The 13,659-nt window shown below is 37.1% G+C and overlaps 1 protein-coding gene across 1 annotated transcript in view; it reads right to left on the bottom strand.

Moving 5' to 3' along the window:
* Window positions 1–12,126, bottom strand: part of zgc:66447 (SLAIN motif-containing protein-like) — a 42,738-nt gene extending 30,612 nt beyond the window's left edge. The window contains exons 1-2 of the mRNA XM_067456879.1: window positions 11,964–12,126; window positions 9,368–9,928 (exon numbers count right to left, since the gene is read on the bottom strand). Of these exons, the coding sequence (XP_067312980.1) occupies window positions 9,368–9,924 (557 nt within the window). The 5' untranslated portion in view covers window positions 9,925–9,928; window positions 11,964–12,126. The remainder of the gene's footprint in view (window positions 1–9,367; window positions 9,929–11,963) is intronic.
* Window positions 12,127–13,659: the final 1,533 nt, after the last annotated feature.

Raw genomic sequence — 13,659 nt, 5'->3', positions numbered from 1 at the left:
AGACTTCGTTACAAAGTCCATCTCACTACAGTGGCTGTACAATCATTTTATAATGCGACGAAAATAGTTAGTGCACACAAAAATCTAAATAACGGCTTTATCCACCAAGTTATTGACGTGAACTCGACGCATGCGCGAGAATATGACGCAGCTCCGCCGTTCATGACCCAGAAGAGGAGGAGCGAAACCTACACGGAAGACAATAACTTGGCGGATATAGTCATTATATTGATTTTCTTTGCGCACAAAAACTATTCTCATCACTTCATGAAATGATTGTACAGCCACTGTATTGAGATGGACTTTGTAACAAAGTCTTTAGTGCCTTTATGGGTCTTGTGAGTGTAAATGTACTGAATGCCAATGGAGGCCTTTCTGAAGCCTTTCTCAGCTTTCAACAAAAATATCTCCATTTGTGTTCTGAAGATGAACGAAGGTCTTACGGGTGTCCAACGACATGAGGGTGAGTAATTAATGAAATAAGTTTAATTTTTGGGTGAACTAACCCTTTAAATTAGATTTAAATAAATGGATAAGTGTCTGTGATTCACATATCCTCACATCACGCACATGCAGAGCTTCCGTGAACGGAGAAAAAAATAAAATAAAATCACAAAAGAAATAAATACAAAAAAATAGATTTCCCCTAAATAATGAACAGATTAACAAAACAAAATTGCAAAAATTAGTATATGCTGAATTTCGGTCCATTTTTATGATGCGCTCCAAAAGCAAGTGCACAGAAAGGAAACAGAGAAGTGCATTCTGTTTGTTTTCTTTATTTTACATAAGAACATTTTACTGTTGGTGTAAACTACTTTAAAAGAGATGGTTCACCCAACAATGAAATCAAGCCCATGATTTACTCCCCCTCAAGTCATTCTAGGAGTATATGACATTCTTCTTTCAGACGAACACAATCGGAGTTAGGGTGTACTCACATGAACCGGGCCCGAGTACGATTGTCCCCCCTCCCCACTCCCCCTCTGGCCTGCACTCACATAGGGTTTCAGCATTCGTGCCGGAGCACGCTTACGTCATTATGGTGCGACAGTTTCGGGATAAACAGGAAGAGCGGCGCGCTCTGAACACAATGGAGTCCATCACTCTGTTTTCTTTGTGGATAATTTTGTGTCGTTTGGTCCATGGCCCTCTCACAGCCTGTTGTTAAACAGATGTGTCGCCTTAGTGGCGCGAACATTTTCACGTAATCGTGCTGCTCGTATGAGGAGGTTTGCAAGGTACCAGCTGAAGTGCAGCAAGGACTTTGCAGCTTTGATTACGGACTCCAGAACGGTTAGCGCTCACACTGCATGCAAACCGCGCCCGAGTCCAACTGAATCGCGCTCTGGCCCACCTCTACCAAACGGGCCACGGCCGGCTAATCGAGCCGGGCACGGTTCGGAGCACTCACACTAGTCAAACGAACCGCGCTTTGGTGGTCAAACGCACTCGGGCACGGTTCAAACTGACTAGTGTGAGTACACCCTTATAGTAAAAATGTCCTGGCTCTTCCAAGCTTTATAATTGGGTCATTTTTGAAGTCCATAAAAGTGCATCTATCCATCATATAACTGCTCCACACGGCTCCGGGGGTTAATAAAGCGAAGTGGCGCGTTTTTGTAAGAAAAATATCCATATTTAAAACTTTATAGACTAAAATAACTAGCTACCAGCAGTACACAAGAGGATAGAGCAAAACAAGTCATGAATTAGAGTCCAGAACAAGAATTTTTAAAGAGAAATGAAGGAGAATCTCAATATAAGAGGGCTTGAGTTTGTTACCCAGCCCTATCCGCATCAAAAGTTCGAGATGAATGAATGAATGAAACAGTTCTCCTGTACATCACGTCAGGGGTCACTATTTTGCCCTAAGTCGACTTGCGTACCGCTAACCAGCCAGAAGTTGTTTTTTTTGTCTATAAACGAGGCAACAAGTCAATGCCATTATAAAGTTTGGAAGAGGCAGGACTTTTTACTATAACTCTGATTGTGTTCGTCTGAAAGAAGAATGTCATTTACACCTAGGATGACTTGAGGGGGAGTAAATCATTGGTTTATTTTATTTTTTGGTGAACCAACCCTTTAATTCAAACAATAGATGTAGATTTGATGCACTTGAAATTATTGTCAGAAATCACAAAATTTACAAGATATGTGAATTAAAGGAGTTATAACAATCAACTTTTCCATGATCTTTTGACATAGAAGAGCTCTTTGAAACATCCTGCAAGTTTTTAGCTTAAACGTCCAAAGAAATAATTTATGAATTGAGAATTCAAATGTTCCTTAATATTTTTTTGACATAAGCTGTTTTGGGCTGACACCCGTCTACACTGGACGCATTGTTCACAAAGACTTGTGACACTTATAAAGAAAAATTATAAGTGAACCACAAGGAACACATTCAAATAATTCATGTTATGAGCCCTTTAAATGTCTCATTCATTGCCATTAAGTCATAAAAAGACAATACTGATGCATATTTAAAGCTGCAAAGCTGTCTCATCTCTGGACCACTAGCATCCCTAAAAGTGGAATGCAACGTTCATCAATCATTCTCTTTACTACTAGTTACAGCAGGAAATAAACATGATAAAAATAATACAGTACAAATGTTTTAGCGGTACTTCTGTAAATTGTTTACTTCATATTAAACTGATAAATGAGAGACAATGTTAAAAACATCCCCAAACAAAATGACACACTGCAGCTTTATATAATGGATCCTATGAAAAAACTGTTGTAGTCACAATCCAGTTCAAAACAATCCTCTTTTTTTCACCATCTAGAATGAGCAATATCACATGAAGCATAAATCCACCAAAAGCTGCTTACCAGCGTGCCAAAGATACGACCCAACGCTGCAACCAAACAGGGCTCGGTTAACCTTAAGCAGCCGATATGCACATACGGAGAGGCTAATTGCAGGCCAACTGAAGGATTAGTGGCTGGATTATACTCCTGAAAATTAAAGCTGCATTAGAGAGATTAGCTGCTTATTATTATTTGTTTTGGGAATTTCTTAATTAAACAAATGCAGCATTTATAAAGAATAAAATACAAGGGATAGACTAAAAAAACAGCCTAACCCAGCTTGTTTTAACCCAGCGATTGGGTTGTCTTAAGCAAATATTTTACCCAACCACAGGGTTAAAACAACCCAATTGCTGGGTTAGTCCATATTTGACCCAACATTGGGTGTACATTTATGAAAATCAATCTTTTTAGGGCTGCCCCCTAATATTCGACTAAATGTTTTTTTGACGAGAAGAGGCTTCAAATTGACCAAATATTAATCAAATTAAAGGAATTGGCGAAGTCCAGCAGTCTGTGACAGATCGTGAACACGGCTTGTCCATGTGGTAATTATGTTGGGCAGGATATACAAACGTTCGTCTATCATTCATTGATCCCAAACATAATTGAAACACACTATTAACCACCTAATATTAACCAGATAACCACTTTACACGGCCGCTCGCTCTAACGTTAACCTAGATAAATGTGCTATTATTAGCCACATATCCAAGTGTTCATGCGGCGTGAGGAAGCTAAATTAGTACCACGCTTCACTGCATAGTGTTTAACCTAAAGGCATAGTTCAGCTGAAAATGTCATATTTCAGATCAATGCTGTTCTTTTGAATTCATTAAATAATCCTGAAAAAAATTGTACACAATGGTTTTCAACATTGATAATGATAAATGTTTCTTGAGTAGCAAATCCTCATATTAGAATGATTTCTGAAGGGACACTGAAGACTGGAGTAATGATGCTGAAAATTCAGCTTCGATCACAGGAATAAACTGCTTTTTAAAATATATTCAAATATTTTTTTCAAATATATTCAAAAAGTTATTATAAATTGTAAAAATATTTCCCAATAATACTGTTTTTGCTGTATTTTGGATTAAATAAATGCAGCACTGGTGAGCAGAAGAGTCTTCTTTCAAAAACAATCAAAATAGCAGTTTCTATATAAAGAAATTACTATTTTGACAAATCTAAACTTTTGACTAGTATGTATGTATGTGTGTGTGTGTGTGTGTGATTTATATGTGTATGCGTGTATGTATGCGTGTGTGTGTGTGTGTGTGTGTGTGATTTATATTTGTATGCATGCGTGTGTATGTGTGTGTGATTTATATTTGTATGCATGCGTGTGTATGATTTATATTTGTATGCATGTATGTATGCATGCGTGTGTGTGTGTGATTTATATGTGTATATATGCATGTGCGTGTGATTTATATTTGTATGCATGCGTGTGTGTGTGTGTGATTTATACTTGTATGCATGTATGTATGCATGCGTGTGTGTGTGTGTGTGTGTGTGTGTGTGTGTGTGTGTGTGTGTGTGTGTGTGTGTGTGTGTGTGTTTTATATTTGTATGCATGTATGCATGTGTGTGTGTGTGTTTTATATGTGTATGTATGTATTCATGTGTGTGTGTTTTATATGTGTATGTATGCATTTGCGTGTGTGTGTGATTTATATTTGTATGCATGTATGTATGCATGCGTGAGTGTGTGTTTTATATGTGTATGTATGCATGCATGCATGCATGCGCATGTGTGTGTGTGAGAGATTTATATTTGTATGCATGTATGTGTGTGTGTTTTATATGTGTATGTATGCATGCGTGTGTGTGTTTTATATGTGTATGTATGCATGCATGTGTGTGTGTGTTTTATATGTGTATGTATGCATTTGCGTGTGTGTGTTTTATATGTGTATGTATGCATTTGCGTGTGTGTGTGATTTATATTTGTATGCATGTATGTATGCATGCGTGAGTGTGTGTTTTATATGTGTATGTATGCATGCATGCATGCGCGTGTGTGTGTGTGTGAGAGATTTATATTTGTATGCATGTATGTATGCGTGTGTGTGTGTGTGTGTGTGTGTGTGTGTGATGCAAAACCACGACTTGCAGTAATCCTTCCTCACTGACACACAGTCCGTTTTTAGTTATTTAGTTATGGGCTGTAATTAAGGTTATGCTCCAAATTAACCACACAGCTGAAAAACGACACTCATACCATGTTCTAGTTAAAAATTAAAAATGCCACTTCAAAAATAAAAGTTTAAGAGCCCATAACTAATCAAGAGTAAAATGTATTCACTGGGCAGAGCAAACCTTCACCATGGTAATGCACCTTTAGGCTGACCTTCCCTTATATCCAAAGTGGATTTAAAGCAGCTCTTAACCACAGAGAAGAACAGATACTGACTGCTCGACGCTGTGACCCCTCCACTAACACTGCATGGCAGGAAGGCTTCCGCTTAGATTCAAGAGAGGCGGACACATTCACCGCTGTTACACATTCAGAATGACAGTACGGTCACAAAAGACCTCGCTATAAATTGCATTTACTCCCCCTCATGTTGTTCCAAACCCATAAGACTTTGGTTAATCTACAAAATACACATCTAGATATTTGTAATGAAAGCGTTAAAACGTTTTGTGAAGATGTGATTATTTAAGCTTTTAATCACGAACAAACACGTCACATATGATGAACACAGAAACTCAAAGTGCATGTGTATTGCACGAGAAACCAATGAGGTTTGTTCTCATTTGTGATGTACGTCTGAGCTTCTGTGTTTACTATAGGCCTATGCAAGTCGATCATTATTTATGTAAAGTAATCCTCATAAAAATGTGGATTAAACCACTTGCTTCATATGGATTTGTTTCATGCCGCCTTTATGACTTTTTTGGATCTTCTAAGTTCAGGTAACCTGGACTTTCAATGGAGGGAGAGAAACCTCTTAGGATTCATTAGTTTCCATCCATCTATTTTTATGCGCATTTAAAAAAAAAACGTTTACTTTTAATAAATCCCTCGATGCGCAACAAAAACTCGCGACTTTGCCTCATGAAAGGATGTGATTGTATAACTGGAGTAACCAGTAGACCAATTTCATCACACAGCATCTCAAATGTTGTTGTAGTTATTCTGAAGCGCCCGAGGTGCCTGGTATAATGACCTCCCAGAAGCATCTCTCACACGATTGCATTCCCAAACGCCATGTATACGAACGCAAGATAACATGAATTTGAAACCAGCGTAATAAGCAATTACGGTGAAAAGGTCACGCTTGGTGTAGGCGGAAGTACAGAGTCAGTGTTTACAAATGACTTTTCTAAAAAAAAAAAAAAACAAGAGCTGTGAGACGTGTTCTCTGGAGTGACCAATCACGCGTCAATTGTGATGTGTAACACGAGAATGAACCTCATTGGTTCTTGCACATCAAGCAAGCATGCTTGAGCTTCTGTTTACCACAACTGATCTAAAAAATATATTTATTTGGGTTCTGAAGAAGTCTTACGGGTTTGGAACAACATAAGGGTGAGCACATCATGAAAAAATTATCATATTTGGGTGAATTGTACTTTTAAGGGAAAGTAAATGATGATCATTTTTGTTTTGTTTTTAAAGCAACACTGGGTAACTTTTGCCCTCGGGGTCCCCCTACAGTTGGGAAAAAATAATGTCCTCAACTACTGTCGTAAGCTCTGTCATCCTACATCAGGGGATGCCATAGCGCGTGCATTTTTTGACATGACAGCCCTGATAGTCCTGAGCTATTGATGAGCGGGTCGTCTCATAACCCGCGGACCCCGTATGTCTATTTAATGGTCGCGGGTGCGGGGCGGGTTGTAAAAATATATACAGTGGTGCGGGGCGGGCCAAATAACTTCATAAAAGCGTCCCGCGGGTCGGTGCAGCACTAACAGTTCCCCTGAACACCGCAGGAGGAGTTCACATGCAGCTGTTCTTCTGGCGTCGCGTGTGAAATGTCTTCATCCCAGGTACAGTCAGTGGCATATGCTTCAGCAGGTCATATGAATATAATTTCATGGGTTTTATTTTTTTTTTTTAAACGCTAAATAATCGCGATGCTCACGTTTACAAGCCAGCGTCATTATAGTAGTCTATTGGTTACCGCTTTACAGAATCTATATGATACTTCAGTTCAATGTTTGAGTGGTAGGTAATCACCATAACAAGCAGGACAGCATCAGTCGGGCACGCCTCCTTCAGCTCACGCCGACGAGCAAACGCTGGTCACATGTTGATCCTCGTCCTGCCTTTAATCCCATCACTTTTTCTGTTTCCTCTTATTGCTTTCCTCCAACAAAACCTTTTCTTTCTTATTTGTCTGCTGCTTCAGACATGACTATATTATCCGACGAACAAAGTTGGGCTCGCACGTCCGAATGTAAGGAAGTGTGTGTGTTGGTGGAAGTGACGTATATGCCGTAAAGCAGTCGAATTTTGTAGTTCTTTTTGTTCTCGGGTTACTACCCAAAACCCGAAGTTTAAAAGTACGATTAAAAATTATACAGACCCCATCAGGCTATGGCAGACGTGTCGTTCAACCTATTTTAAGTTGATGTATCATCACAAGAGTCTTGAAAATATATTATGAAGGTTAAAAAAAGTTCCCTGGTGCTGATTTAAAGGATGGGATTAAATTGATCCAGTAGGAAGTCACTGGGCAATACCAAACTAACACAGAATACCCAGCACCAATTTTCCAAGTCATTTTTAACTCCAACCGTTGCTGTGTGTGTAGATCATATAATGCATGTGAATGGGTAACAACTCTATGAGAGCAAAAAAACACATGCTTAGACAACATGTACAGAGATACCCTGTGGCTCATGACCACACATTAATCTCTTAAGACACAAAACGATCAGTTTGTGTGAGAAATCAAACCGTATTTATATCTTTTTTTTACCTCAAATACAACGCTATTTCCAACAGCCTGAACGTGCTTCACTTCCGGTTAGGTCAGGTTAGGTCAATATACACGCTCTGGGAATACAAGCCAGTGTGTGTATATTGACCTTGCCGGCGTGTTCTAGGCTGTTGATATGATGTATTTGAGGTAAAAAAAATTATATAAATACGGTTCGATTTCTCACACAAACTGATCGTTTTGTGTCTTAAGACATCAATGTGTGGTCATGAGCCACAGGGCTCTTTGTGCATGTTGTCCAAGGCAAGCATGTGTTTTTTTGCTCTCATAGAGTTGTTACCCATTCACATGATTATATGACTGTCACACAGCAACGGTTGGAGTTAAAAAATCTTCATTTTTGTTCTACTGAAGAAACAAACACACCTACATATTGGATGAATACAACAACCCAGCACCAATTTTCCAAGTCAAGCATGGTGATGAGTTTTGCATGAGCGAGGAGCTGCTACTCTAACGTGTTTCAAAGAAAAAGTGTAGTGCATATTCAGTGCTACGTCATTATTATAAGAAGAAGAAAACGATTACACACTATGTTAAGGTGTCCTTGTTACGGTGTAATTATACATTTAAGAGAGAAATATTAAAGGGATAGTTCACCCAAAAATGAGAATGTGATGTTTATCTGCTGACCCCCAGTGCATCCAACATCTCGATGTGTTTGTTTCTTCAGTAGAACACAAATGTTGTCTTAAGACATCAATGTGTCGTCATGAGCCACAGGGCTCTTTGTGCATGTTGTCCAAGCATGTGTTTTTTTGCTCTCATAGAGTTGTTACCCATTCACATGATTATATGAGTGTCACACAGCAACGGTTGGAGTTAAAAAAATCTTCATTTGTGTTCTACTGAAGAAACAAACACACCTACATATTGGATGCACTGGGGGTAAGCAGATAAACATCACATTTTCAGGTGAACTATCCCTTTAATTACCAACCTGTTTCTGGAGTTTCTGTTTCTACCTTCCTCCAAAGTTCAGCTCTAGCCCTGATCAGCTAATTAAAGCTACACTGTGTAACTTTTTTAGTTTAGTTTATTCTTAGCTAAAAACACTTTCAAAAATATATGTGCTCTTTATTGTATATTTGCTTCTTTCAAGTAATAAAGTATTTTTGTAAGTTTATAATATGCCATTGAAAAAAAATACATACGGGTGAGGGGTTCGAATGCCGGTCGCCATGTTGCTCCTCCATCTTGAAAGTACATTAGCCAAAGAGGGACATACCCGTAAATTCAAGCTTCGCCTTTCGCGTTTTAACACTCGATGGCACCGTGTCGAATGTGAAGAGGGGGATTGCCGTGTTAATGTTGGACTAAATCAGCCACCGAAGGAGTTCAAACGAAATTGGAATTGAGAGGAACAGAAACTAATTAAAAATATCACACAGTGTAGCTTTAAGATCTTCAGGAGATAATTGTGTTGGATCAGGGTTGAAAGTGAACTTTGCAGGATTGGGCACCCCTGCTATTTGGTTTGGTTTTGAGTTAGTTGCATGTAATTATGCATAATTTATAGTCATTACCACAGTAACTACATGTCACGTGAAACAAGAACACAGTGAAATAAAGAGTAACAATAAACCCACCAGCTGTCTTCATCCTCGGCCTGAGCACACATCTCCAAGTCAAGTACATCTACTTCATCCAGGGCGGAGTGGTCCATACCCGCATGACCTGCTCCCAATGTCTCTGAATCACAGACGCCGTGATAGCGTGCCAGTGTTTGTTTGGAGCCAGAAGCACACGGTAAGAAGCCATCCTGCTCCTCATCCTCTGGTCTGCAGGCGTCAGGAATTGGAGACATGTCCTCGCTGCTACAGCTGCCCGCTGGAGGGGACAGCTCCAAGTTCCCAGCATCCTCTGCTCTGGGAGAAGTGTCCATGACCTCGTGCAGGTTATTAATGTTACTTCCTGTAGTGAGATTGCTGTTTGCGGCTCCCCCCAGCCCTAATTTGCTGCCCCTGTTGCGCAGGGCTTGATTTTGGACCTCCAGGCGTCGCACCAGCTCCTGAAGCTTACGGACCTCCTCGAGCTCCACCGTGGTCAGGTTCGGACCGAAATCTGGCTCAGAACTAGACATCGTCCCATCTGCGTCACCATTATCGGCTGGCTGAATGACACTTCCACCATCAGGGACGACCATTCTCCTACAGAAATAATTAAACAAAGACAAATGGTCAAATATGTTATAGAAAAACAACAAAATTCATCAACATCTCTCATTGCATGTCACAAAGCTTCTTTACTAGGCCTTAATTTCTTTATTACAGTTCAATTTATTTGCATTTACAAATACATTTACACACCCATTCCTGTTTGTTCAAAGTTGTTTCATGAGTAGTATAAAATAGAAATAATAGCTAGTTAATAAATTAAGAATACCTACTAAACACAAAAATCAACTGCAACTTATTTAACAGAATTAAAACTAAATACTAATTAATATTATTCAACATGTTTGCAGTTTGATCGCAACCAAAAACAACCACTTACAGGGTCGTACCTTCTCATGTTTATGTACATGTGAATGTATTTTATGCTCATAAACAGAGATAAATTATCAAATATATTATAGAAAAACAACTAAATTCATCAACATCTCTCATTGCATGTCACAAAGCTTCTTTACTAGGCCTTAATTTCTTTATTACAGTTCAATTTATTTGCATTTACAAATACATTTACACACCCATTCCTGTTTGTTCAAAGTTGTTTCATGAGTAGTATAAAATAGAAATAATAGCTAGTTAATAAATTAAGAATACCTACTAAACACAAAAATCAACTGCAACTTATTTAACAGAATTAAAACTAAATACTAATTAATATTATTCAACATGTTTGCAGTTTGATCGCAACCAAAAACAACCACTTACAGGGTCGTACCTTCTCATGTTTATGTACATGTGAATGTATTTTATGCTCATAAACAGAGATAAATTATCAAATATATTATAGAAAAACAACTAAATACATCAACATCTCTCATTGCATGTGACAAAGATTCTTTACCAGGCCTTAATTTCTTTATTACGGTTCAATTTATTTACGTTCACAAATACATTTACACACACATGCCTGTTGGTTTCAGGTGTTTTATAAGTAATAGAAATAATAGCTAGTTAATAAATTAAGAATACCTACTAAACAAAAAAATCAACTGCAACTTATTTAACAGAATACTAAATACAAATATTTACCTAAATACAAATTAATATTATTCAACACGTTTGCAGTTTGATCACAACCAAAAACAACAATTCAGCAACCGCTTACAGGGTCGTGCCTTATCATGTTTCTAACAAATGTACATGTGAATGTATTTACGTTTATAAACGCTGTGTAAGCATAGTTTTAGCCTGTGCTCGTTTAAAGGAACAGTTCACTCTAAATGATAATTATCATAAATTAGTAATTACTCTCCAAAATTTTAAATTCTGTCATTTACTCGTCCGCAAGTTGTTCCAAGCCTGTATGAATTTCTTTCTTCTTCTGAACACAAAAGAAGATATCTTTAATAATGTCAGTAACCAAACAGTTGATGGTCCCCATTGACTTCCATAGTATGGAGGAAAAACAAAATACTATGGAAGTCAATGGGGCCCGGCGACTGTTTGGTTACCCATAATCTTCAAAATATCTTAATTTGTGTTCAACAGGAGGAATAAATTCATAGAGGTCTGGAACAACATGAGGGCGATTAAATAAATAAAAAATAATTATGAGGTGAACTATCCCTTTAACTACAATGTTTTACCATTATTACTATTATATATTATTAAAGAGATGTTAAAGAAACCAAAGGTTAATTCTATAGGTTTTTAAGGTTAATACTGTCATATAGAGCGACAATTATGTTATACCATACACTTTAGGTTAATAAAATGTCCAAAACAAACAGCAATAGCACACAAGTTAGCAAAACAAGTAAACAAATCAGCAAACAAATGAGGTTTATTCAAATTAACAAGGATATACTTATATAAAAATAATTTACAGAACCTGAATTATTCTGTAGAGATTAAACAAGACATATCTTAAAGGAAAATGTGTTTAATAACACATAAATGTTGATGTAGTTATTGGCATCAGCGTTATCCTAGTATGTTTGTGTCTAGTAGCGTGTAAGGGGAGCTACTGTTTCAAATTAACTTATTATTACCGACACAAAAATCAACATACCTCTCCTTTCGCCCCAGTTTCTGCAATTATCCGATTTAACGTTGCAATATTTAACAAAAAAATAAATAGATTTAAATAAATAACCCGCCGGTTTCGCGCTGTTGTGTTTTACTCACTGTATTTTGTCTGTGTTGAGCTAGTTAGCTCGTTTGCTATCGACCGGAGTTGATGGACACCAGTTAAACCAATCGGATTAGAAGTCCCGCCTACTGCAGTAAGACACGGACCATATATGGAAGTGTAGCGCTTCCTGCTGGAGGCTTGTGCAGTAACAGGGTCTGTCCGGCAGATGGCGGCACGATACAAATGTCCCTTGCAGCTTTGTTGATACAAGGACCGTAGACCGAAAAAATAAACTCCAAACACAAGTGGGGGGAGTGGGATGTTTGAACAAGAAGTTTAGTGTACTGTACATGGTGTGAAACCATGCATTGTCCTGGTTATATAGGCACATTTTGGCCATTGGAAATGATCATCTGGGTATCCTATGCAAACAGAATATTTGCATGCACAGCTAAAAAAAAAATTAAAGGAAATTCCTCTAGGCTACACTTCATGTAACTTGTGAATTGTACAACACGCAATGTCATTTTATTGAACTGAGACCAGTGGAATGGCTTAGTATAAAATACTGGTCTTCATTCAAAGAACCTGCATTTCGATGAATCCTGCATGTTTTTAGTCTTACTGGAGGGAGGCTATTTATTTATTAACCCTATAAAGCCTGACTAATAAAATACTAGTCAGAACAAACAGACAGTTTGTTAAAATTTTAGACAAAATATAGCTTAAATTAGCCTCTGATTAAGAAACCACAATTAGATCCAAATGAATAAGTAAATAACAGACCAATTTCAAATCTTCCATATTTTTTGTCTAAAATACTTGAAAAAGTTGTGTCCGCTCAATTGTGCTCCTTAAAAAAGAACATTTTTAGTCCGGATTCAGTTGTTGCATCTCAACACTAAGTTTTACTTGCGTTCGACACTACAATATCATAAAATACTCTTAGATCGACTACAGAATTACACTGGTATTCACGGACAGACATTAAAGGGTCAGTTCACCCAAAAATGAAAATGACCCTATGATTTACTCACCCTAAAGTCATCCTGTATAGGTGTAAATGACATTCTTCTTTCAGACGAACACAATCGGGGTTATATTAAAAAATAGCCTGGCTCTTTAAAGCTTTATATGGCAGTGAATGGCTGTATATATATATATATATATATATATATATATATATATATATATATATATATATATATATATATATATATATATATATATATATATATATATATATATATATATATATATATTCTAATCATTTGTTAACATGTAGGCCTATTCATTACTTCAATGAGCTAATTTGTTTCTGTCCTAAATTAATACATTGTTAGCTAACTTGTATATGTACATTTCTGAAATCCATAACTTGGAGATTTCAGTCTAAATTGTAAAGTAGACGCATGCATTTACTGTAAAGCTGCTTTGAAACGTTATATATTGTGAAAAGCGCTATACAAATAAATGTGGATTGAATTTATATATATATATATATATATATATATATATATATATATATATATATATATATATATATATATATATATATATATATATATATATATATATATATATATATATATATATATATATATATATATAGGTAATTTTTTATTTTATTTTC

The sequence above is a fragment of the Pseudorasbora parva genome, chromosome 11 (genome assembly GCF_024679245.1).
Source record: "Pseudorasbora parva isolate DD20220531a chromosome 11, ASM2467924v1, whole genome shotgun sequence".
Classification (NCBI taxonomy): Eukaryota; Metazoa; Chordata; class Actinopteri; order Cypriniformes; family Gobionidae; genus Pseudorasbora; species Pseudorasbora parva.
This window is presented reverse-complemented; position numbering and strand designations above follow the sequence as displayed.